At 48.9% G+C, this 26207-nt stretch overlaps 1 protein-coding gene across 8 annotated transcripts in view; it reads left to right on the plus strand.

The window, feature by feature from the left end:
* MLPH (melanophilin) overlaps positions 1–26207 on the plus strand; it is an 85814-nt gene that overhangs the window by 54067 nt on the left and 5540 nt on the right. For 6 of the 8 annotated variants that reach the window (XM_065562171.1, XM_065562168.1, XM_065562165.1 and 3 more), the window contains 6 exons: positions 3108–3191; positions 5981–6169; positions 18170–18325; positions 19065–19157; positions 21710–21802; positions 23492–23549. In XM_065562171.1, the coding sequence (XP_065418243.1) occupies positions 3108–3191; positions 5981–6169; positions 18170–18325; positions 19065–19157; positions 21710–21802; positions 23492–23549 (673 nt within the window). The remainder of the gene's footprint in view (positions 1–3107; positions 3192–5980; positions 6170–18169; positions 18326–19064; positions 19158–21709; positions 21803–23491; positions 23550–26207) is intronic. The other 2 variants (XM_065562167.1, XM_065562170.1) reach the window with 1 other exon arrangement.

Below are 26207 nucleotides of genomic sequence, written 5' to 3' on the forward strand. Positions count from 1 at the left end.
AAGTGTGGGGACACTGCCAGGGGGCAGCACCCCAAGTCAAAGAGGCACCGGGGTCCGGGAGGGACACAGGGGCCACTGGCAGGCGAGACAGGGCGCTCTGAGCTGGAAGAGTTAATTCCCAGGGTGGCCAGCAGGAGGCGCCGCAGCGGTGAGTCGTCGCCCTGCCACAGGCATTATAGATTTATATATGGGTTCTTTGTGATCTGACCTTTCTAACCCAATGTATTGCCTCATCAAGGCAGCACTACCACTTGGATTGTTAACATCAGGGCGTGCGGCTTTGCCCTCTCTTCTGGACTCCCTTCTCAAAGCGGATGGTCAAGCTGTAGCCTTATGTAGAGTGATGAGTTACTTTAATTACCCACCCCAAGGTGAGGGCTTACACCTACTCTAACCTGTGAGAGTTCAGCCGCCAGATCAACTACAGTACAGAGGTTATCAATGGAAGGGGAACCCAATGTCGCGTAACAGAGATTAACGGGTACTCTTCCTTCAATTATTGCTATTCTTAACCAACCAAACAACAATACACACCCTGAGTCTGGTAAAGGAGAGAGAGTACAATATGGAACGTCTAGCTTTTGCCCGACACATACCATCCTTTGCGGAAAAAACAAGATTTAGTCATCATCCTCACCACCCCTATCATCTTCCTCACCAGTGGTCACCATCATGGTATCTCCCAAGGCAGGCAGGCCAGGATACAGGTTTTACAATGATGCCCATTGACATTCGCATGTGTTTATGAAAGTTTTATCCCTGTTTCTTTATTTGAACTTCCACACCCCAGTACTTTTGGGGTGCCCCATTTCCAAAAGGCTAGCTTGTTAGTTCCCCTTGCCGTCACTTCATCACAATAGTCACAGGCAAGTTACCTTCGGGACGTTTTTAACATTTCATCCCAGCTACTAAGAGTCGTCTTGTGACGTCTACTGAGCTCTCACTGACATTATTATCCAAACTCAGCAGTTATTTTCAAAACATCGGCATATCACAAACACGGACACAAGCTTAGCAGGTTTACTATTAATTTACTTACGCTAACTTATCTTTATAATATAGCAAATTTCTCCTAAGGCCTAATTTGGCTAAGCTAAATATTTTAGCCTGTAGGTTGCTTGCATTTCAGCTTTAAACCTTAAGCTATCTTTTACCTATCACCTATCAGGTACGTCTCTTATATCCATCTCTTTTAATGGATTAATTTATTAGTGACACAGCTGCAAGCCTGCTTATTGCCCCTGGTGTGATGTAAGCGCTGGTCACATCAAACCCAACAGTGTTTACTGAGACTTCACTTTAGAAATTATTGGATTACTGCCTCTCTGTGGGTTTAATGCTACTAAAGGTGCTTTCTATTAAGGATGATAATTACAGTACTCTCTCTGAAGGACCCATTTTTTTACATTCATCTACTGAGCTTACTTTATTCTTTTAAATAGACGCAGCCACTCCAAGTTCTTGTGAGGATCTAATTAATCATCTATTAACAAATACAAAAGCGACATGAAAAGAAAGAAGGAAGTGTTAAAAACACACACACATTTCTCTTTCTTGTTTCATGTACTGGCCATTCATCTTTTAATGGGATGCATCTGATGAGAACAGGTTATGACGTGGAGAAGATTGTCATTTCCATTTAGAACACGTTTTCATCATTTTTTTTCCTACCTAAAAAAAAAGGCTTTTAGAAGGAAATGTAATTATTTAATGAAAGCATTGGTTTCCTTTGAAATGTTCCTTTTTTTTTTTTTTTTTTTTTTTTTTTTTTTTGATTAAATGAACTTTTTCATTTTGGCCTTTGAAAATCAAAAAAGTATTTGTCTTTGATTTTCAATTTTTGAGTTTTCTGTCTTCTCTTCTCCACTGGACAGACCAGCCAAAAATAAATAAATAAAACTGAAAAACGTTTGGGTTTTGAAAACCAAAAATGAACATTTTTCATTTAATTGAAAAATCAGAAAATTTCAAAGGAAACACTTCTTTGTGTGGTTTTCCATTCAAAAAGTGTCATGGCAAATAGTTACCTTCTTTCAAGCATTTCCATTGGTGTATTAGAGAGAGGCTGATGTGGTGCTAGCTGGCTGAAAGGTTTATCAATGGGAAGTGGAACCTTGGCCAAACTTTAATCTGACTCAGTGTGTTAATGAACATGAAATGATTTTCTTTCTGACACCGTTCACTGGCCCAGGGGCAATAACAATGGAAAGGCTCAGGGAACACTGGCAACACAATGGAGTGCCCAATGTCCTGACTGACCAATAGGCAAACCCTGCATCAGGCAAACTGCCCTCCCTCCCTATCCTCTCTCTGATATTGGCATTTCCAGTCCAAGTTTGCCATGAAGGTTCAGGTGGAACAAATCCAAGGGCATTTGAAAGGCATATTATTTTTCCTACCTCATTCTACACTAAGCCCCTTGACTTGTACTCTTGAGTAGATAGATCTATGCCAATAACTGGTGTTTTGGTTCACTGACAATTTTCTGGAAACTCAGGGGGAAGACAATGGTTTTAGGCCAACCCGAAAACAACTTTTAAAAAAAAAATATGTCAAAATGAGAAGCTGAAAGAAGAATTCATTTCAGGTTGAACAAAACGTTGAGTTCAACCCAAAATGAAAAGTTCGGGGTTGATTTGAAGTGGGGTGTTGTTTTTTTAACAGTTTAAATCGTTTAGATAAAATGGAAATTTAGAACTGGAAGACATTTCAAACTGAAAAATCACACCGAGCATGTCAAAACAAAACGTTTCAATTTTTGCTAAAATGTTTTTTTCTAGGTGAGTGAAACAAGATGATGAAATTGACATGAATTTGTGAAATGTTTCAGTCAACCCGAATCTGCATTTTTCATCCCCAAAAAAATTTTAGCTGAAAAATTTGGCCAGCTCTACTCTGGATTCCCTTAGGCCCTTTTGAAAAGCGCAACCATTGTCTTTCTCTTAGTGATCTGTTCTGCATTTCATGCTTAGCCAAGGGCACCGGTGGTGGGCTGTGTTCTCTGTCATATTCTCCATTCTGTTGATTAGATCTGCCCTGGACTGTATTCTGGTGCTGGTGGTGGGACCTGTTCTATATTGTCTTCCTTTCTCTCTCCTCTCCTGTAGATATTTGAACTCAACAAACGCATGTCAGCTATTGAACGCATGCTGAACCGTCTGGAGGAAAGAATCCTGGTGCACTCAGAAGAGGTAACAGTGCCGAGTTGGGGGGCTATGCACCACAGGCGAAAGCATTTCCTTTCGCAGTCTCCTCAGACGCCTTTGAAGCAGCTTGTGTTGTATCGTCAGGAGACGTGGCTCCCAGTTACATAGGCAGTAGACAAGAAATCTGCTGTACAACTCAGCACTTGGGGAGGAGAGGTGCTTCTGTTGACAGAAGGTATAGTGCTGCCGGCTGCATCAGCAAGTATGTCTGCACTGCAATCAGGAGTGTTACATTGCTTACAGCCTGGGTACATATACCCAGGTTCCAGGCAGGCTTGTAGGGAGGCAGCTGCGCCACCAACCATTCTGCTGCGCCCATTCTAGCTTGATTAAAGCCATCTCCTGCTATTCTGCTCTCACATCTCCCGACTGCAGTGTAGACACACCTAGTAAGTCAGGGTGCTGCATGCCACAGAAGTGGTGGCTAAAAGGACAGGGATGAAGTCATTTGTTTAAATCCTGGGCTGTTGATTGCACCAATAGACAGACTAACATATAACCCAGCTCCCCAAGGCGCTTAGTTCTGTCCCTTCCCAAATGTACACCAGCACCTGCCACAAGCTTCAGTCTCTCTGCAGCTTCCTGAAAGAGGAACAGAACTTTCTGCCCAGGAGGGCACAGCATTGGCTGGTGAGTGTGCATCTTTCCATTGATAGACAGGTCCTGGAGCTGCGTCGAAGGCTAATATGGTTTTCAAATGGCAGATGATTCCTCTTTTTAACCATTTATTTTAACCTTTTAGACCCTTGTCATTTTTCAGCTTGTGAGCCTCATCAGAAAACTGAATGTAATGGAAAATGAATGGTTATCAAACGTGCGAGTGGTGTTCTGACAGGTGCTCGAATGAGCTCCACTTCAGTCCTTTCTCTGCACGAACAAGACTGTTTTATTTATACTGATCTAAGGAATGTTCCTATATGTTTGTTAATGCTTCCAGAATGGATGAGAACTCTGGGGTTACGACACAGGAATCAATAGCTACATTAAATGTAATAATCGGTGTGTTGTGAGTAGCAGATTCTAATTGAGAAGGACATTTGTCTTTTCCATGTTATTGCCCTTGTTCGATGGCCATCAAGGAAGATCAATTTAATTTTAAATTCTCTTGTGACATTGAATCAGCTGGTATATCGGTAGGTCACTTAGTGCTAATTTGAGTTTCCAGTTGTAGAATATTTATGCACTTTGCTTCCTTTACGTGGGATCGTGCAGTTAATTGATATGACATTTGATAGCTCAGTAGAAGGGACAAAACCAATTTTGAAGATTCATGCAGGTCTGGCTTGAATGGAGGGTAATTTCTGCCTGGTTAAAATTAAAGATGGGTTCAAGCTGAAAAGTTTGGTGCTTGCTCCAGATCCAAACATCATCAAAATTTAGGGGTGTTAGGATCCAAGATTTAAATGCACTGCCTGTCTAGAGCAAAGAAAATTACTTACCATTTTTCAACTAGCTCTGCTGGGTTGGTCTTTTGATTTTTGTTTTTCCTTGGTTGAAAATTTTGATTTTTTTTTTTTCAGCACAAATTTGAATACCAAAATATTTTGGTCAAAAACTGAAATATTTTGATTTGGTTGGAAATGCTGCCAGAGTGCCTCATGGGAGTTGTAGTTTGTGTTCCTCATGCTCCTATTCTCCTCAATAGGCCAGGCTCCCCGGTCAGACTAATCTCCCATGATGCACCACAATCTTCCCTTTTGCAGAAGGGAAGAAGTGCATCATGGGAGCCTGTGGCCATGCTGCATCTAGTGACAGTATCGTATTTCAGCATTTGGGTTTCAGCCAAAATATTTCAGTTTTTTTACAGAAAAATCAAAAATCTTCTGCAGGAAGCAGAGACTTTTTTGCAAAGAAAATGTTGTTTAGTCAAAAACTCCATTTTCTGTCAAAAGTTTTATGGCAAATTTTCAACCAGCCTTATTTATTCAGAGGTCAGTTCTTTAGGACAGGCTGCTCTAAGTGACTAGGCTGGTGCCTGTCCAGCTCAGGATCTGATAGCACTGTGTGCTTCTTAGCCTGGATTCTCAGATCAAGCTAACTTATTGTAGGATACAACCTGCCGCTTCTGTGCTCCAGCTTGTATTTGTTATGTGAGAGATGGCCTTAAACTGCATGAAGATAGTTGGCCCCTGAGTCATAGAATATCAGGGTTGGAAGAGACCTCAGGAGATCATCTAGTCCAACCCCCTGCTCAAAGCAGGATCAATCCCCAGACAGGTTTTTACCCCAATTCCCTAAATGGCACCCTCAAGAATTGAACTCACAACCCTGGGTTTAGCAGGCCAATGCTCAAACCACTGAGCTATCCCTCCCCCCACTCCATATTGCACGTGAAATGCCAACTGCACGTGAAATCTGACATGGAGTCATACTACCCATGGAATCTCACGGAGGTCCGTGGGCTGGAAGACTCCAGGGTCTAGTTGTTTGAGAAGATGAGTGGTAGATGCTAAGTGGTGATTAGATAACCCACCTCCATGGAGTGTGGCTCTCTCTCCCGCGCTAGTGGTTGGATCACATCAATATTTATGAGTCTGTACAGCCATCTCAGTAGAGGCGTATTTTTTTAGAACCAGAGGTCCTGGGTTTGAATTCTGCTGCCGACAATCCACCCAAGAGCATTGCATGACATTTGAGCAAATAAATGACTGAATAAACCTTCTCTTTTATCCTTTTGCTAGCATAGACATGTCCCGGGAAGTCTTAAAATACCAACAACATTCAAATTGCGTGAACACCAACAGACTGAGAATTGCTTGCTTTTCTACCTCTAGTCTCCGGTCCCTGAGTCCCACACCGATGCAGATGTGGAAGAGGAGGAATTGAAGAGGAAGCTGGAAGAGTTAGCCAGCAACATCAGCGACAAAGGAGTTTCGTCTGAGGAAGACGAGGAAAAGAAGAAGGGTGAACCAAAACCCGAAATGAGCTCCCCCAGGAGTGACCCACCCAGTGATGCTCAGAAGGTAGCATGCTTCCTACCCTCTAAAACTCAATACCATTCTCCATGTTTCCATTTATGTTACTACTCTTCCCTCTGCTCTTAACATCCTATAACTGCACCACAGTCCAGTAACTATTGGCTGTTCCTACGCCCCATCTTGGACTCTCCATGTTGGCACCTAAGATCTTTGCCTTTTCACCCTGGTTGGATGCTTACACTGGGGACTAGAGCAGTTGTTCTCAATCTATACCATACTGGGACGCGCACACCCACGACTTCCCTCTCCCATTTAGCAATAAGGGAAGTGCAAGGTGGTTCCAGCCCGTGCATGAGCCCGAAGTTGAGAACCCATGACTTAGGGTGGTTCATAAACCAACCCACAAATCCCCTAGCCTGCATTTCAGACAAACCATTCTCATAACTGAAGCCAGGAAACTACCTGCATTTTTCCCCTCCCTAAGTCTAATCGGACACCAAAGAGGGTGCGCACTTTCTACTCAACAGAGACATTTGTCTGGGCTGCTGAAAAGAGCAAACGCTTTACTAAAGTGCTAGTGGAGACGGTACAAAGCCCTCCCTGCTTCTTTTGGGGGGGGAATGTAGTGAGGTATAATGGTGAAATCCTGCCCCCGCCTTTGATGCAGAAGAGGGGTGAAAATATGAAAGATTTGCTCACCGTTTTGTGTGTGCGCGTGGTGGGGAACCTCAGTTCATTGGTGGCCTCTTCCCATGATGTTCTGCATCATCAGGGATCGTGGCTTGGGAAGGGGGAAGCTGCTCTCCCCAGCAGCAGCCACTCATGCAAACCCAGGGTGGGGGTCCCTGTGTAAGATAATGCCAGCACTCTGCCCTGCCAAGGGGGGCTGGGCATCAGGGAGGTGATGTGGCTGTAAGGGCTGGGGAGCAGGGTCTGGTAGGAGGTCTGCCTCAGTAATAGCTGTCAGGCGCTCTGTAAACGCGCAGTGCTAAGTCAGGGAAGTGCCGGAGATGGGGCTAGAACTCAGGAGCGACAGGCAGCTGGGCCTGTGCTAACCCGCTGGGCTCAGGGTACGCCTGCCCAGCCAAAAAAGAAAACAACCCACAGCAGCGAGTCTCAGAGCCCGGGTCAACTGACTCGGGCTCGCGCTGTGGGGCTAAAAAGAGCAATGAAGGCCTCCCACTCGGGCTGGAGCCCGGGCGCTGAAAACTGGTGATGGGAGAGGGTCTCGGAGCCCAGACTCCAGCTTGCACAGGGACGTGTTTTCTGCTCCGGTTAGCCCCACAGTGCGAGTCTCAATCAGTCGACCCGGGCTCTGAGACTCGCTGCTGTGGGGTGGTTTTTTGAACTGTAGATGTCTCCTGAGCAGCCTCCGGGGACATAGCCCCACTTCTCCCGTCCCCTCCTCCTGGAGCAGCCCTTCCCAGAGTCCCAAGCAGATTTTGCCATCGGACTGCAAAAGGGAGCAGGGCGACCCGCACGTTTGGCGTCTCTTGCTGCGTTGTGACCTGCGCCGCCAGTGAAAGAACTGGAGCCCCGGACACGGATCGTGCCATCTCAGTGGGGACACTCTGTGTTACTGGGAGCAAATCCAGGCCCCTCCGTGGTGGCGCAGCCGCTCCTAAAGGAGAGGTTCAGCTGGGCAATCGGGCTGGATGCGGGGATCCTGTGTGCGACAGCCCTGCTCCATATCTGCTTCCTGAAGAGCAGGTGAAGGGCTGGTGGCTGGGCAGGGCCTGAGGACCTGCTGCTGAGTAGATCCTCCAGTCTTCAGGGAGGCCTGCCTAGACTATTCTAGCTATTAGCCCTCATAGGGAAGTACCCAGCGTCCAGCCCACCCTGCACTGGGCTCAGGCTCCCGTGTTGGCCTGGCAGTGTATGTGGCACAAGGGTACATCAGTGATGAAAAGCCCCAGACAGGTTTTGCAATAAATCCATCCTTGTCCTTTGTGCTGTATTGAACTTTCATGTACTGGAATCACTTTTTCACACCTAGAAAGTAGCTGTTTCCATTCAGTACGTGAGCCAGGGCAGTGCAGAGCCGCTCACTGGCTTAACCCACCAGAGGCAGGCCTGCTCTGCAGGAGGAGGGTCATTCACTTGGTGTTCTTATTAAGCTGAAAAGCCCCGGCAGACAGGGGCGTTCGGCGCTGTTAATACTCTCGAACCTCTCCTCTCAGTCCCTTCTCAAAGAGATGAGCTCAGAGGTCTTTTTTATCCCTAAATTGTATGACTCAGTCGATCTGTATTGACAACTTTGGTGATGAGTGGTTGATGGCAAGCCATAAAGGATGGGAAGTGAGTCAAATATTAATTAAAGGAAGAAAGGGCTGGTGCCTCGTGTATCCTGCAGGCCTCGCACAAGTTGTTCTTTCCTTCTGAGGTGTTCCATTAGAACAAAGCGGAGAGGTCAGCATTCCTTTGGGTTTTAATGGCTCCTCTGTCCGGCTCTCCGTGTTGTTGTTGTTGTGCACTTTGACACGTCTCCTTTTAATGAGCAGCTTCACTATCAAAGGAGCGAGGCTGGACTATGTTGCACGTAACTGCTTGTGCAAAGCAGCTTTCATCTGCGTGATCGGAGAGTCTTTTATTTCTCCACGAGGCCTTTTTCTCTTTGTTCATCTGAATCCGGCAAGAAGACACTTGGCTGCAGAGATGTAAATGACTCAGCCGTGGCGAGTGGCTTAACGGGGCGCCTGAGCTGAGTTTGTGTGTGCGCGTGCTGGGAGACGATCTGTCTCCCAGCCCGGGGCTGAAGTTAAATTCTAGGGACAACCGGCATTCCACATGCACTCCTTGGGTTACAGCTTGCTGTTCTCTTCTTCACAATCCCCCAGCAATATGCTGGACCCTCGCTGAACGGCTCTTTGCCAGAAAACTACTTAACAGAGTCCCACATTCTCTCTTCAGGGATCAGGTTGCACCTCCCAGATTCTCATGGTGCATCTGCACTGGCCCGGGTCCATTTGCATAAATAAGAGCAACTTTGGGTCTGCTCTAACTTTGTCAACTGGCTACGATCTCATAAGACCAAACACCAATCATGAATTGGCAAAAGCAGGCGCATCCCAGCCCCAACATACCCCCTGCACTTGGGCGTAAGGAGGGGGGGCAGTTGGGATAGAAGCTACCTGAGAGCTCCCCTTTGCAAAGGAATTCTCAGGTGGCTCGGTCAGACCAGATTCCAGGGGCACAAAGTGGCTAAGACAGAGAGAATCTGGCTATAGAGTAGAATTTGGCTCCATGCTTAGAGTCAGGGTATCCCAGGAAGCTTTGCAGTACTGCTTGGTCGACAAACAGGGCAGTAGCAGATACAGATCCTGTGCTTTTTATTCCCCCGACGTTCATTACAGATATTTAGAAAATGCTTCTTGTTAAAAACTCTGTGTCCGAGAACAAACGTGATCTCAAGCTGCACCATTTGAATCTGGACTCAAAACACCCCAAAATCTAGATGGGTCTCAGTCACGGTTTTGATTCAATCCATGTTAAAGACAACGGGGCCACTTGCAAAAGTCCGATCCAGGTTTGCATGTCCAATACCCCCAAAGATTGGATCTGGGTTTTTTATTCAACTCCATGTCTGCTCAGGAAAAGCCTCACAAAAGGAAGGAACTGTCATAAAAACAGACTCCTTTTTCTGTGAAAAGCAACTTGGAAAAGACAGATTTCTGTTTCCACCCACAGGTACACCACAAAATATCAAATGGACAGAGTTAGCCACCTCCTTGCTAAATGATGTGCCAGGAACCATGTTTGTCTAGGGTGCGACCCTGTGAGCACACTTGTTAGTTTCTGCCCATGGTGTTCATATTGCGTCTATCACCATGGTATCTAGGAAGTTATCAGTAGGGAGTAGGATGGTGTCTTTCTTTTTACTGTTTTTAAGTGTATCAAAATACAGGGCTGACTAGCTTGATCCAGAAACAGGTGGGCGCGGAACAAGCTTTATCATCCAGCTCGGACACTACTCCTCAGAAGGGTTGCTCCTAGGTTTTGGCGGTGCTGAAGTAATATGCCTTTTCCTATCCCCACAGAATCTGGACAGTATTGATATCCAGGATCAGATCCACGGTACCATGAAGTCATATGTTGCATTTAGATGCTAAGCACTCTCTCTGTGCAGCATTAGAACGGACCAGTTAGTAAGATCAGCACTACCCTAGGATACAGACAGGACGACGCGGGGAAAGAGGCAGAAAAAGGAACATTTTCTGCAGCTTGTCAAGGCTGCCCACCAAGAGCAGCTGTGGCCTGATAAATCAGGTGTGTGTAGCATCAAGGAACACAGCTGGGCTACAGGACGGGAAGGGAGCATTCAGCTCCGGGAACTCGTCCCGGAAATAACAGCCACCCGCTTCCCTGGGCTGCCTGTTGAGAAGCAGATGTCTCAAATGGAAAGTAGAGGCAAGATAAGTAAACAGCCTGATGCAAGTGTCAGCTTCCTGGGGTGGCCGGGAAGGGGCCGCAGCAGCGGCACGAATTTCATGGGTTATGCAAGTAATGAAGGCTTTTCTTCTTAGGCCACACAAGGAAGAGAGGCAAAGCATTGGGACTTGCCTCTAAAGCTGGGCCACAACTATCTCTGTTATGAATGATTTGTATTCCAGTAGCTGCCTGAGATCGGGGCCTGTTGTGCTAGGTGCTGGACAGGCACATAGTGAGAGAAAATCCCAGCCTCAAAGACTGTACAGGCTGAATAGATCAGCCAGCAAGGCAGGATTATCCCCATTTTACAGATGGGGAAACTGAAGCAGAGAGAGGGCTGAGCGGGATTTTCAAAAGCACTTTGGATGGGCCTAACTCTGCTCCCTTCAACTCCCGCCCTAAACACTTCACCCAGGGAGTCTGTGGCAGAGCTCGCCATTGACCCCCAGCTCTCCTGAGTCCCAGCCCACTGCCTTATCCAAATGCCCATCCTTCCTCTTGGCTGTTGTCTGTTTTAGTGACAGGCCTGCCCACCAAAATACACAAGGCCCAGCAGTTAATCCAACCCAGCGTTTTCCAAACCAGCGCCGGACAGCTGGCAGTGCCATCCAAGCTATTTGGAATGAAGCTCCACCCAGGACCCAGACCTGTGTTTGCCGGCCTTCGAGGCCCTGCACCTGCTGCAGGGCGGTGTGAGTGCCAGAGTGGGAAGTATATACAATATTGCTGCCACGTGCCCTTCCTCAGGGTTTCTGCCTGGGGGGGTAGTTTTAAAATCCACTGGCGGCGCCATAGGAGACCAGCCATTGAAGGCAGCTGGGTGGATGTGCTGATCGGCCACTTGGCCACACCCCCTTCCTAGCCAGCACCACCCAGTTCTGGGGGCTGTGCGGGAAGAGCAGGTTTTCTGCCCGCTTTGTGTAGCCGCTCACAGCCGCCTCCATTGGCAGGCTGCCCGCTGCGGGCCGTGCCCCTGGACACGTGCAAAGCCAAAGCATCACTAGAGAGAGAGCAGAGCAGCCAGATGCATTGTAGTCAGGTTAAAGACTGCCCAGTAATGATGGCCCAGGTCCTCCCAGTCACCGCTCACCCAAAGCACTGTGTGCATTTATGTCCCGTCTCTCTAATTGTTCTGTCTAGAGAGGTGCAGCATCTGGAGGGTGTTTGGATCTTGGGTTGGTTTGGTCCCTTACGTATACAAGGGTCAGCTTGACGTTTCCAACCTGCGGCGTTCAGGGATGGGCTTTCGCTCGGATACACCACAGCGTTTCCTTTAAGAATTTGCCCTGTATTGATTTAACCCTGGCCAGCCCGGGAGGTCACTTTCCTTCTCTTGGGTGGAATCTGGGAACGTTCTCGGATGGATCTTTACAGCGCGGAACAACGTGCCGCCAGTAAACATTTGAAACGGGCTTCTAGGCTTCTACTTCTTCTTCACATTGCATCCCCAGAGTTTAAAGAAGCCTTACTGTCTTCGTGTACGTTGCTCTGTCAACGCCTAACACAATGGGCCTCCGTCCGTGACTGAGACTCCTAAATGCAATAATAATAATAACCCCTTGTGAGGGGAGACGATGAAAGAAAGGGGATGGCAAGTCTGCTTCTCCTGCTCTCTTTTTTTAGTCTTCACCACCACAGTTCTCTGGAACCCCCCCAAAACCATTTGGAAAGTCCTGTTTCCCTTGCTCCCAGAGCTATGTTAGCAGCAGTGCGCCCCACTGGCACCTGAGTGGACGAGGACTTCCCCGTTTCACGACCCTAACTCAGCTGCTGCGTTTCCCGCCATTGACCTCTCGTGTAAGTGTTTGTAGACTGGGTGGCTGGGCTAGGCCGGCCCCAGTGGAATGAGCAGCTCTCAGTGGCTGTTTCTGCCTTTCCAAAATGAGGGAGTGGTGTGAGGAAGGGGAAACCGCTGGGGAAGGGCTGTGGCTGTGATCAAAAAGCTGATTCAACAGCTTCCCTTTGGTTCAACAGCCACCAAAGCCCTGAACCAAATTCTGCTCGGTTGCGTTTGTCTAACTGGGCTGAATGGCTTTGAGTGTTTCCAGCTGCAATGGTGGGGGGGATTGCGTGAAGATTGTGTACCACAGCAAGCAAAACAAATAGCCTTATTATTTGCGGAATGCAGCACCTAGAAATCCCAGCTCAGATTGAAGTCCCTTGGTGCTAGGTGCTGTACAAATACCCTGCCAGGGCATGAGCTGCCCTCTTGCAGCGTGCTCCTGGAGCCTGTAGTTATGTGCAGGCTGGAGGCTAATGGGATCGCGTCACTGGCGTTCTGAGACGGTTCCTTTGTCCCAGCTGTACTCGACGAAGTCTGATCTGAGATCAAAGCACTCCATAATAGCCACTTCCATCTCCGGCTGAGAGCCCTCGAGGAACAATGGGAGCCCTTTAATTACAGCTCCTCATCCTTGGCCACCCCTTCTCCCCCGTTTGGGCTGTCATGTGTGCGCGTACGTGGTCACGTCCCTTTTTTCTCTGGCTGCGTGTGGTGTTCACAGAGGTCGTCAGCTCTGGTTTTGTGAGACACCACAGCCCCGGCGTTGAGAGCCAGGCAGGACTCCTTGAGTGGAGAGGGCCTGGGTGAGGCTGCTTCTCCCCTCCCTGCAGGGCGGAAAGACGGGAAGGAGAGGGGCGAAGCCCGTCGAAAACTTGAAGAAATCGTACGGCTCCCTGCTGTTCATCGGCAGGGCTCACGCGGAGTGTGCGGGGCACAGCAAAATGCCCGGGGGGGCTACAGCCCCTTGCTCTGGAGGCGTAAGAGTTAAAACAAAGATTTTAAACCGAGAGTCGGGACCCCAGGGGCCTTGAGAATCAGATGTCAGGGGAATCGCTCCCGCCCCCAGCACACTCCGAGTCTTAGATTTCCCCCCAGAACTGTGTGTCCTGTACTGCCCAGTCCTCTCCTGGATGGTACAAATTCATAACAAGCCCATTATTGCTTTAATAGAACTACTACCACCCCAAATGGAGTTTTCCAGACACTTCAGTTCAAACACACTGGATTTGATAAAACAATAAGAAAAAGTTTATTAATGACGAAGCTAGAGATGTTAAGTGAGCACACGTCGTGAGGCATAACAGTCAGAAATGGTTACATGAAAAATAAAGGTTAAACACAGCTGGTGCCTAACTTAACAAACTATGTTAAATTCAAAGAAAGGTTTTCTCACCCCATGCTCTCAGCAGTCTTACTGACCAAACTTCTTAGGTCAGGACCCCTTCTCCAGTTCAATGCTGCTTCCTTTGGGACTTCTGGTGCAGTGAATCGATGAAGAGAGAGCGGAGGGGGTGCCTGGGGGTGTTTTTCCCTCTTTTTAAAATGTCAGTCCCCCTTTTGGAAAACATTCCCGGCTGAGATTCAGAAGACAGAGTCTATAGGGAAGGATGTTCCCTGCTGCTTTTTCCTCACCTGTTGGAGCATCTTTTGTTTCCCTTCCTGCTTGATGACTCTGTTTACTGCTTAGATGCAAATTAAGCAGAGCCCCCATTCCTTTGTTTGAGACAGGTCTGTTTGCCAGCCTCAGTTTGGAAGATGTGTTAAGAACACCATACAGTGGAATCTTCTAACTTCACATACAATGTTGTCGCATGTATTTTATCCGGACAATAGTGACCAGCAAATTATGAGTTTTCAAATGATATCTCACAAGGCGTACTTTGTACAAAGATTATTATGCTAGTGTATAGGGTGTGGACACAGGTACATTCTATCACACTGGCCCACTGCCTCCAACCAATATTGTAGCCCCTTGTGCATGTTTTACTAAGTTGTCCATTCTCTCACTGGGAGGAGGGGTTCCTTCGGGAGAATGGCAGGTTGATGAGGAGTGAGTGATGATTGTACAGGAGCCCGGGGACATTGAGAAAGGGCATAGAGGTCAGAGAAAGGCAGAGTCTGTTCTCCACTTTAATATGTTATAACTAGACAATGACACGCTTAAAAGGTCTTAAAGCATGTGCAGCATCAGCTCCTCTGGTGTGTCAGCAGCACTCTATGGCTTCCTGAGCCAACCTCAGGAGAATGACCCAGCGTAGCCGATTCCTGGGCTGGGATGGAACCACCATAGCTGTTCCTACACTCCCCCTCCAGCCAGTGCCGGGGGAAAGAGCACATTGACCCCGGCAATCCCCAGCTGTCAGAACAGCTCTTATGCCACCTTTGCTCCACCACCCCTAAGCTGCCCCAAGAACTTCTCAGCTGCAACTGAGGATCTGGCCCACTGTTTTAGATGGGGAGAATCTCCCTGTCATGGCCCTCAGCCATCTACTACTTCATATCCTACCCAAGTGTAACTAACACACACACACACTTCCGCTGGGTGTGCCCAAGTCCTCAGGAGAGGAGCCCAGCTTTGATGTGTTGGCACAAGTCTCCTCTCCTGTGGCCATTTTACACAATCTCCGTTTAACTATTAGTCACTCGATCGATTCTATGGTAGCGGGAAAGTCTGGATTAAAATGTCATTCCTTCACCCCTTACCAAGTGTGCCGTTGGGTGGATATCGCTGACGTTATACTTGTAAGGGCCTAATCCAAAGCCTGTTGGAGTCAACTTGAGTCTTTCCATGAACTACACCGGGGTTTGGATCAATGTGTAGTAAAGCTTGAAGAAGGCTCATGGAGTACGTTATGTTCAGGTTCTATACAATTTCTCATAATGCGGTGTGTCAGTGGAGTGGGAGAATGTCTTTATGAATAGGAATAGAGTGATCGGTCTGTTGCTAGGTTTATGCAAGTGTGGGTAGAGCTGGTAAGTTTGTATTTTCACTGTTGCGTAGCATTTCCCATGCGGTGTTTTGTAGTAAGTAATGCTGTATAGTATTGTTATAGTATATTGGGAATGGATCACTTGACTGGGAGTGTAACTGTTAAACCTCCAAGTCATTTCTTTGGGTAGATAGTGTTGGACGCTTTAGTGGGCAAAGTGAGGTCTGGGTTGGTGGATTTTGCTTTTGAGTTTGGGAATAGTTTTTATACTGTGTGTTTCATTCACTCATCAGAGAGTTTAGTCATAAAAATATAGTCACAAAAGGCAAAACTTTCTCAGAAATACCACAGTGCTGCTGGTTTCTGAATGAAATGCCACATCCCAGTGACCCTTCACATCAGCTTCCATCTTTGAATTCCTCCCCACAAAGAGGGAATCTAGCCATGGACTTTAGGTGCCTTCTAAAACCATTGGGGGCTCGTACTCACCTCAGCGAGGTTGTTCACAAGCAACAGGAAGGGGGTGGAACCAGATCGCAGAGGTGGGAGCTGCCCACTCCAGAGTAATACTGCCACTCTGGGGGAGTCATTTCCCCTCTCCCGTCTCCGTCCCCTGGATGTTCCGAGCATTAATTAGTGTTTGTAAAGTAACTTCTCGGAGTGGTTTTTAATTGTCCACCAACAGATTGCGATGGTCAGTGACACACTGAAACGATTTACGAAATAGCTGGGGCGGATAATTGCAGTTAGTTAGAAATACACAACACTCTGATGTTTTGGGTTTCATTGGACACCTCGGGCACATGGCAGGTTTCTCTTCCCTGGTTGGATTCTTAGTACTTGAATTTATTTTACCCTGTACTAGGTGCCTCCCAGTGCAAGGCCTCCTGCCTTGGAGAGTGAACTCTCTGACTTCACACATTACACAGCACAGGGACAGCAAGCCAGGGAGCCATGGATGGGGGAGGAGAGACTATTTGCAGTAATAAGATGATGGGATCATTCAGCAAAGCGTGTGAGCGGTACGCTGGCACTCTTACTTTAACAGGGCTGTTTTGCATATTAGTTATTAATGTCTCGTACAATCAAACGTTGACTCAGTCCTTGTGGGTATCAAGGTAGTAGTGGCACGTCTGTTCAACATAACACTTAGAATCAAGTGTTCGATGTGTGTATTCATCAGTACGAACGTACTATGTTCTTCTGTTTTTACGTTCTCATGACGCTAGGCGCTGTACGTTATTTATTAGGTGTATTACAATGGTGCCTGGGAACCCCAGGCATGGTTACAGTTTTGTCATGGAAATTGTGAATTTGAATAAAATCATTGACATCTTGGAAACCGCTATAAAAACCCATTTGATTAGGCTTCCCAACCAAGTGGCATTGCAACCTAGCGCACGAGGTCACAGCACCATTCAGCTTTGGCCCGGCAGCACCTCCATAAATGGAGACTGAGGAGCAGCTGGGCCAAACCTAAGTGGTGTGGCGACCCTGTGTGCTAGGTTGGAACACCCAGAGCAGGAAGCAGGGCCCGGCCCTCCAGGACAGGAACCGCCACTATGGGGTAAGTGTCAAGTAGGTTTGCTCTCCAACCCCTCCCCCCCCCATGGCCCTTACCTTCCAGACACCCACACACACACACATGTGTATGTTGATGTAGAGAAAACCACATTATTTGGTGACTTTCCGTGATTGTTTCCAGCACCTCTGCCGTGAAATTTACCAGCAATTTTCCATGTCAATATCATAGCCTTAAGCAGGACCCCATTGTGCCAGGCACTGTCCTGTATTTATTAGGTGTATTACAATAGTGCCGAGCAGCCCTAATCAGGGACCGGGCTGTCATTGTGCCAGGCGCTGTACAAACACAGACCAAAAAGACAGTGTCTGCCCCAAGAAGCTTAGACCAAAAAAAAGGGCTCTGAATACAATTATTTTGTACGTTGGTTGTACTGGATCTATAACAATACCAACAGCTACAACAATGAAATGATGTACGGTACATTTTCATGAAAATCTCTCAAAATCAAGTAAAACAATCTTTTTTTTTTTTTTAGAATTTGATGGGAATCGTCAAGTATACGCGTTTTTCAATAAATCGAAAATGTAGTGGTAATCAAATGGTGTATTAGGATGGGTAATAATGTTTCTTTAACCCTTTTATCTAGAAAGAAACATTTACACATATCTTCAAATAGACCCCAGTCAGCATGTGAATGCTACACCTTGTTGGCAGACACATGGAGGAATCCCTACCCAAAAATGTATTTTCAGAACATAAGGATGCTATAGATAGGGACTGGTGAGTTAATTTTGCCTCCAGCTCCCAAAGTGTAGCATCTCTACACCGCACAGAGCTCTTCGCCTCCTGTCTTCTGTGTCTGGATCTGCTGGTCACAACCTGGCAGTGTTGTTCGCTCTCTCTTCTCCTTGCAAACATGCTAGAGCCGGACACAGCAGCCTGTGCTTGTTTCTAAGTGCCTACCTCCTAGTCTCGATGCACGACATGAGGATCCTTGCTCAGACGCTGACGCCACGCATTCAGGTCGTGGCGTTTTGTCCTGGTATTTCACAGGGAGCTTTGACGGCTTCGCCATAGCAATAATTGCTTTTGAAAAAGAGCAAAGGGGAGGAAATGGCCCAGTCACTTAGAGGAAGGAAGCCCTGCAGGAGTCCAAAGGTACAGACTGTTCAGCGAAACAGAAGTTTGCAGTTCTACGGCGCTGATCTCGCCAGTCATGGAGACCATCTGGGGCTGAGTCCATGGTAACCTGAGGACTGTCTAACTAGGCATAAGACATTCTAATCCCCCTGTGTCAACGCAGCGGGGGTTAGAATGGGAAGACGGCAGAACAGACGATGCCTGACTGCGAGGTGAGTCACACGAGGGCTTTTTTTCAGGTCTGCGCGACTGCTGGGAAGACATCCGGGCTGGAGCAAACCCCGAGGGACCTAGAGGAACGTGCGCGGCACAGCGGGACCACAGACTCCGAGCTGTCAGAGCTGGAGGACAAAGTGGCATCAGCGGCCGTGCAGATGCAGCGTGCCGAGAGCGAGGTAATAGCTCAGTTATACAAAGTGGGTGAGCCAGCGAGGTCAGGCTGGTTCTTGCATTGTTATTTATTAGTGCCTAGGGGCTCAGACCAGACCCCCAGCTGTGCTAGGCACTGTACAAACACAGTGCTGGGCAACGACTAAATGCTTCATCATTTACTCAGTAAGAAAATAAACTCTGAATGAACGTTTCCTTTACACTGCCATATTGATGGTAGTGTTCACAGCCGTACGCACATTACGCACGGTGTATATCACTGGCAGCAGGGCACAATTTGCCGAGGGCCCCCAAACCGAGTGGTAGCGCACCCTGCACGTGGGGAATACAGTGCCATTCAGGTTTGGCCTGTCTGGAGGGGTGGGCGGGCCCAACCTGACTGACGCCGCGACCCCCATTCTCTAGGTCACAACACCAATCAAATTTGGCCCATCCGCCCTTCTGTCTCCATCTATGGAGGGGCGGCTGGGCCAGACCTGAGTGACGCTGCAATGCCATGCACCAGGTTGCAACACCCAGGGCGGAGAGGGACAGGAACCACTGTTGCGGAATAAGTGCAGGGCGGGCTCACTCTCCAACCCAGCGGGGGCTGAGCGTGGCATGGACCTGGCGGGCGAGGCACTGGGGCCGGTGGCTGCAACGGAGGTGGCGCCAGAGGCATTGGTGGTGGTTGGGATCTGCCCAGCTCCCGTGGTCGTTCCTGGGGGCGCACCTGGGGGAAGTTATGTGCATTTTTTCTCTTAGGTTTCCGATATAGAGTCTCGAATCGCAGCCCTGAGTGCTGCTGGGCTGACGGTGAAACCAGTGGAAAAGCCAAAGAAGAAATACAGCACACAGGTGAGTGTGTCTGCCTGCAGAGGGCGTCCCCAGCATTCAGATGTGCATGGGATACAAGGGTTCTCAAACTTTGGTACGGGTGACCCCTTTCACGTAGCAAGCCTCTGAGTGTGACCCCCCTTACAAATTAAAAACACTCTTTTATATATTTAACACCATTATAAATGCTGGAGGCAAAGCAGGGTTTGGGGTGGAGATTGACAGCGCACGACCCCCCATGTAATAACCATGTGACCCCCTGAGGGGTCCTGACCCCAGTTTGAAAATCCCTGTGTTAAAGCCAGAAGGGATGGTTATGATCATCTGGTCTGACCGCCTGAATAGCCCAGGACTAAAAGCCTCCCCTGCCGGTTCCTGCATCAGGCCCTTAACCCAAGTGCTATTCTACATACGGTATAAACAAAACAGCTCTGGGATAACCGTCCCTAGCTCTTTTACAGCACTTGCCATCAGCATATCTCAAAGTGCTCTGCAGAGGCGGGCAGTAGCATTATCCCCCTCTCTCACATGGGGAAACTGAGGCACAGAGAGGGGAAGTGACTTGCCCAAGGTTACCCAGCAGGCCTGGGAATAGAAGTCAGGTCTCCTGAGTCCCACTCCAGTGCTCTAGACACTGCACATATATTTACATATTTACATGCCCCTTGCCCTCTGTTCATAAGGAACTCATTTACTGCACGCTGTCGTCTCCTCCTTTATAAGAAAGAAATCCCACCCATCTGTCACAGGAAATCTTCAGTCTTCCCCATTCATTTTAGACTTGAGAGCCTCGTCTGCAGCAACCACTGCCATGTCAGCGTACCACCCCTTAAAACTGGGACACAAGAACTTTCCCACCTTCTTAGGATCAGTCAGCCAAGGGGAGCTGAGATCCATATTGTAAAAGGGGATTTTATCTCCTGGCTGTTGTTATTGGAATTGTGGTGGTGCTTAGAGGTCCCAGGGCCCCACGGGGCTAGGCACTGTACACACACACAGTAGGAGACCAGCCCTGCCCCTAAAACCACACTGTGACACTCCCCCAGAGTAGCCAGGATTGGGAGGTACCACGTGCCCTTAGTGGGAAACAACCTTGTCTATGCCTGAAACCAACAGCCTCTGGCAACACGAGCACGGCCTGCCGGGCCTTTGCAGGCCTCGCTGTCTCTGTGCAGGTTAGCAATGGGTACACACCAACCCCTCTGTAGTGCCCCACCTCTGCTCCACTGAATTCTCACAACACTCCCAAAGGAACAGCACATACCCCCGTGCAGGATGGAACTTGGCATCACCACAGCTGTTAGCTCACTTCCAGGCTCTCTGTCTATGGTGAAAACAAGGATATGTTTATTATCAAAGAACAGAGATTCAAGTGAGAGTGGGAAAGGATATTGGAAACAAGTGGTTACATATAAAACAAAATCATAATGTGCTTTCTGGAGCCAAACGTAACTAACAAGGTATTCCCCTACCTCCTCCAAGAAAGCAAACTTACCCAAGTACTTTCCCTAGTGTTTTCAGCTGGTTTGGTTGACATCCCTTCTCATAGGCTCAAGCCTGCTGATAAGTTGTCCTCCCAAACTGAAGGAATGCACAGAATTTCGTATGTACCTCAGATATGGTTTCCGAAGTTCAGTGTCTTGCCCCTGAACAGAAAAACTCTTGCTGTTTTCCTCTTCCTGTGAATTTCCTTTCTATGAAGATTCCACAAGCTTCATTAGCATTCGGCTCAGGCTTGTGAGTGGAGGCCCAGTGTGAACCAAACAAGACTTAATTTACATGTAAACAGACCGATAAATGTTTCTTGTCTGAAAGAAAACCTGCTTTTCACCAGTCCTTAGACCTTAAGAACATAATTTTCAGTGTAGGTTCGTAACTCTTTCCACAACACACGCACACGCATTTCACAACAACACTGATGGCCGGTGTGACACCGGCTTTCTGTAGACATCTCACATGACACTCTTTGATGAACCAGAATGTAAATGCCAGACCCCGGAGATTCCTGTAACCCTTATGCACTCTGCCAGTTGGCGCAAGAGCTCACAGGACATCCTTCCAATCTAAACAGACAAGATTGGGGTGGGGAGGAATAGCTCAGGGGCCTGCTAAACCCAGAGTTGTGACTTCAATCCTTGAGGGAGCCATTTAGGGATCTGGGGCAAAAATCTGTTTGGGGATTGGTCCTGCTTTGAGCAGGGGGTTAGACTAGATGACCTCCTGAGGTCCCTTCCAACCCTGATATTCTATGATTCTATGACAGTCAAACATTGGGAGGGGAAACAAAGAGGTGATGCGACTTGCCCAAAGTTACCTCGGTTAGTAGCAGGGCTGGGCCTAGTACCCAGTGCTCTACCCATGGGATCAGCTATTCACTCAATGCCGCTCTTTGAGCCATCAGTTAATGTAACTCATAGCTCCCTTGATATCACCACGGTGAATGAGCTGGCATGGAGAACCAGCGCTGCAAATGTCCCAACTGCTGTGGTCAACCCACTGGACAGCTGTGCCTCTCGCTTGTCCTATGGCACTGAAGAAGTCATAGAAATCTTTTACATTTCTCCTGTCCCAAGCTGTTTATGCTCCAGCCTCCCAGGAACGCAGGTAGCAGCCCAGGAGATCAAAGTACGGACTCTTCAGAGATGGCATTGCCAGATGACTTCAAAGTGAGTACATAGATGTCTCCTGGCTGTCAGTGAGGTGATTAAAACAAACCAGAGAAACCTTGGGTAGTCTGGAGCGATTGTGATTCACTACCCTTTGAAGAGACATCAAGTAGCCTGTGTGAATTGGGCTTGGGGGATTCAGCCAATTCCTAACGGACACATATCCACGTCACAGATGTATCACCAGCCATAATGGGTAGCTGCTGTTGGCAGACTCGGCAGAAAGGCCAGTAATGGGCATGGGAACTGCACTGTTCTCTCCTACATAAAGGGCCCTGGAGCAGGGTGGCTTGCCTTGGGCTGGACCAAGCCAACCCTGATAACGGGATGAGCCCCGCCTGAAGGGAACCAGGGAATTTCCTGCAGAAGATGACTGCAGTGAGGCAGAAGCTCTGGGGGCTGTAGTGAGACTGCAGGCCCCGAGACCAGGGGAATGGTTGCAGCTAGGAAGGGCTGGGCATAGCTTGCTAAGGCAGGAAGGGCTCTGACCAGACCGGGCCATTTGGGCTGTACCCCGTTGAGGGGTGTTTAGTTCTGAGCTTTGAGTTAATAAATCAGACCCCTAGGAGGGCTCTTGTGGTTTGACTGGGAAAACCCTGCATGGAGTTTATTTGGGGATCCAAGAGGGGAAACAGAGGAGGGGCCGCATGCAGGGCCGTTCTGAGGCCACCAGGTGGTGTTATGAGGTAGCCACTGGTCCACCGACTCAAATTACCCCGTGTCAGCAAAACATGGCTGAATCGGAGAAGACTTAAGCAGACGCGTAAATGCTTTGTTGACTTGGGGCTAAAGCGATTACTCCGGCTCAGGGCTGAGGCATGACGGCATAGCCGCTTAGGGAAGTTTGCACAGGTGCTAGCTGTTCGGTAGCTAGAGGGTCCCTCTGACTATCAGGCCACAAATCTGTCACCTGTTACGAATGCTGCATGATTTTCATTCTGAATGTGCAATAATATCTCGTCGCCCTCTGGAGAATGCAGACTTCTGTATGGTGGCCAGCCTCCCAACCATTCACCTTGAGCTTAACAAAGTGCTGTCTAAGGCTAGGTCTACACTACCCGCCTGAATCAGCGGGTAGAAATCGATCTCTCAGGGATCGGGACGCGACAATCGATCCCCGAATCGATGTTCTTACTCCACCAGCAGAGGTGGGAGTAAGCGTCGTCGACGGGGAGCCGCGGAGGTCGATTTTGCCGCCGTCCTCACAGCGGGGTGAGTCGGCTCCGATAGGTCGAATTCAGCTACGCTATTCGCGTAGCTGAATTTGCGTATCTTAAATCGACCCCCCCCTCCCCCGTAGTGAAGACCTGCCCTAAGGTACAGCTTCCCAGCACTAGAATTAGTTCCAGGAGGGCTGTCAGGATTTCTCTGGTCAAATAGAGTTCTGCATTTGGGAAGAATTAAACAATGATCTTTGCTTTGCTTTTCCCCTTGTGTGTCTCCCCCGCACCCGCCTGCCGTGTACTCTTGGTACAGTCAGCTAGTAAACACAGTGTTCCCACGGTACACGCTCAGCTGACTGATTCTGACCGGGATGGACATGTGAAGGCATGTTGGAGACTGGTATCTTTCCTAAACCCAGACAGAGAGCCTAGCTTTAAAGCTATCCACTGCCCCCCTCACACAGCGCTTTGAGAGAAAGGAAACAGTCCCGGAGATTAACGACGACTCCTCTCCTTTCTCTTCTAGGTAATGTCTATGCCACAGGTGTTAAGGAGAAAATTCAACAGTTCCCTTGAAATTGCCGGTAAGGCTTGTGTTCTCTGCTTGTGTCTGAGGAAAGGGTGGGGGTAATGTCGGACCCTGTGGGGACTCATGTCCCACACTGTGGGGGCTGCAAGTCACATCTGTCCGGCCTCCGGCCATGGTTTTCAACCAGGGAGCTGGTATGGCAAGTGCAGGGGAGTGGGATTTTAGAACTAGGCCTGCGGGATCCAGGAAAGGAAGTAGAGTCCGCTGGCCAGATTGAGGCAAAAGGCTAAAAATCTTCCTGGCCCCCTCCCAGCAGAGAACAGAATTCTGTCCTCTCCACTCCCCTAAGGCAATACAGATCGCCAGCATTCCCCCTCTTCCTCATGTCTACGGTATTTGCCCCTCCCCTGTTGGGTTTTTCCTCGATGTGAGCGTCTTTGCAGTCCCCGGACAGTCACCGTTCTGACCTCTTCTCCAGGGGCAGGAGCCCAGCTACACTACAGCTGCTAGAAGTGTCTCAGAGAAGACAAAGACCCGAAAGCTAGCCGCCGTGGCCAGGCGAAGGGAAGGTCTCTGGCTATGTTAGGCCCTGGCCGCTGTCAGCAAGAGCCCTTAGGAAATGATTTTTCCACTTCTCTCTTATCTTGAATCATAAGCTTGCAGGCGGGATTGAAAAAAGAGCTGCTCTCCTTCTAGATAAGTGCTGAGCAGGGGAAGGAGTGGCGAGGAAAGGGAAAAGCAATCATTGAATACAGAGAATGAATTTACCATCCCTCTCCCTCCCCCCCCCATTAAAAGCGAATTGCAAGGCACGTTTCCTGATCTGAATCTCACAGGGAGCGAGGTCCCTTCCCTCTGTTGGTGAGGAGGGGTCATCGGCTCTTCCCCTGAAAGGGCAGCTAGATAACTGGGGTGCTGCGCTCCGGGCATGCAGAGAGAGCGATGGGGCAATCCACTGACGTCAGGGCAGGAGGCTAATCCCCCAGGCGCCCCCACAGGGGAGCGGAATGACTCTGTATCTCCTCGCCACTCTCCCAACAGGTCAATGACGTGCAAGGGAGAATGCAGATAGAGGAAATTGGAACGAGGCGAGAGCGAATGGGAGATTATGTAGAGGTTCAAAAAGCTGCCTCGTTAAGCCCGGCGTTTCCGGGTCCGTAGGGATGTCGGGAGTTCAGAGGGGGACTTGCTGGTGCTAAGGACGTTTCCATTACACAGTGTACCATGCAGTCCCCCTCAATGCGGCGGGCTAACTAACGGGAGTTTATACTTTGCCCCCATATGCCGCAGTGGAGACCAATAGGCCGGTCTGTGCCTCGCTGCGGCAAGAACCCCTGTAGCTGGGGTTTCGGATGCAGCCATGTACCACAAAAACGGGCCACGCTCAGCGTGGCTGTAATTGGGCCCAACTCTTTGGAAATCAGCCAAGTGGCATCTGCTTATTCCAAGGGGGATTTTGGCCCATTGTGTCCCTTTACCAAGGAATTGAAGTGATTAACTTGCTATTGGGAGCCTCCATGCCCAACATGGGGCCAGATCCTGGCCCGTGCTAAGGCTTCGGTGGTGCAGAGAGTCACTGAAGGTGACCGAACTGTGCAGCAGAGAATTCCTCCCAGCTCCTCCAGTGTAGGCAGGCATAACAGGGCTGGGTTGGGGACATGCCTGGAATGCACCATGATCTCTAGGCAGTGTAATGGCAGAGACGGGCTGAGCTGTTCCCAGGGGAGACAAAAAGCTCTTGTAAGGCTCCCTTTGCCGCTCCTCCCCACAGCTCCAGCACACCCAAGGACTTTCCTATCAGAAAGGTGTTTGCAAGGTCTGCCAAGAGCAGAACCACGCGAGAACCAGAGAGCCCACCAGCTGCTCTGCTCTGAGTGCAGGAAGGGAGAATTGCAGATGATACCCCGGCTTTGTCTGATGCTTTAAGCGTAGGAACCCGAGTCCGTGTTTCGGTGGTACTGCGGTTAATATGCAGAATGTTATGTTTTGTCTTTCTCTGTCGCTAAGAACCTCCGGCAAATAGATTTTAAAAGAAAAACGCTTGATCGTTTAAAATTCAGTGCACAGTCAGGATCAGAACAGCCGCGTTTCCTCCTGGATATCCCTTTTGAAGCCTGTCTTAGTTTGACAGAAACAAGTCTGTATCTCCGGCCCCAGTGCCAGTGTAGCTGCTGAAGAACAGGCTGCATTCCATTCCGCTCCTATATCCGCTACATCCTCAGCTACTTTCTAGTTCCAGCTCCTTTCTGGTTAATGCCGAGGCATGAGGCCGAGGGGCCGCGGCTCAATATTTAGCCAGCGGGTTGAGCTGGCAGTGCAGACCTTGCCTGATCTTGTGAACTGAGTAGATTTGCTGTGGGATCATTGCAGGAGAGTAAAGGCAGCCCTGCTTTCAAAGAGCAGCCATTGCTCTGACCAGAGTGATCCCGTAAAGACCTTGTGTAAGCAGAACCCAGCCGTAGCGGGTACGTGAGCCTTTGTCCTTTTGGGCAGAGGGCTCCTGGAAGCACAGCGCAAAAGATGCACCCCAGGGAGTGGATGGGCAAAGCTGGCACACAAGGGGCTTAAAACCAGCTTATTTCTGGGCCGCTGCAGGGATCTGCTCTAAGCTCCAGCAGCCTCCCAAGGGCTGCCTAAGAGCTGTTCATAGCCCAGAATGGCCCTAGCAGCTAATCCACTCCCCATCCAGCCCAATACCTCTCCTCCGGCCTCC

This window comes from Chrysemys picta, chromosome 11 (assembly GCF_011386835.1).
Source record: "Chrysemys picta bellii isolate R12L10 chromosome 11, ASM1138683v2, whole genome shotgun sequence".
Lineage (NCBI taxonomy): Eukaryota > Metazoa > Chordata > Testudines > Emydidae > Chrysemys > Chrysemys picta.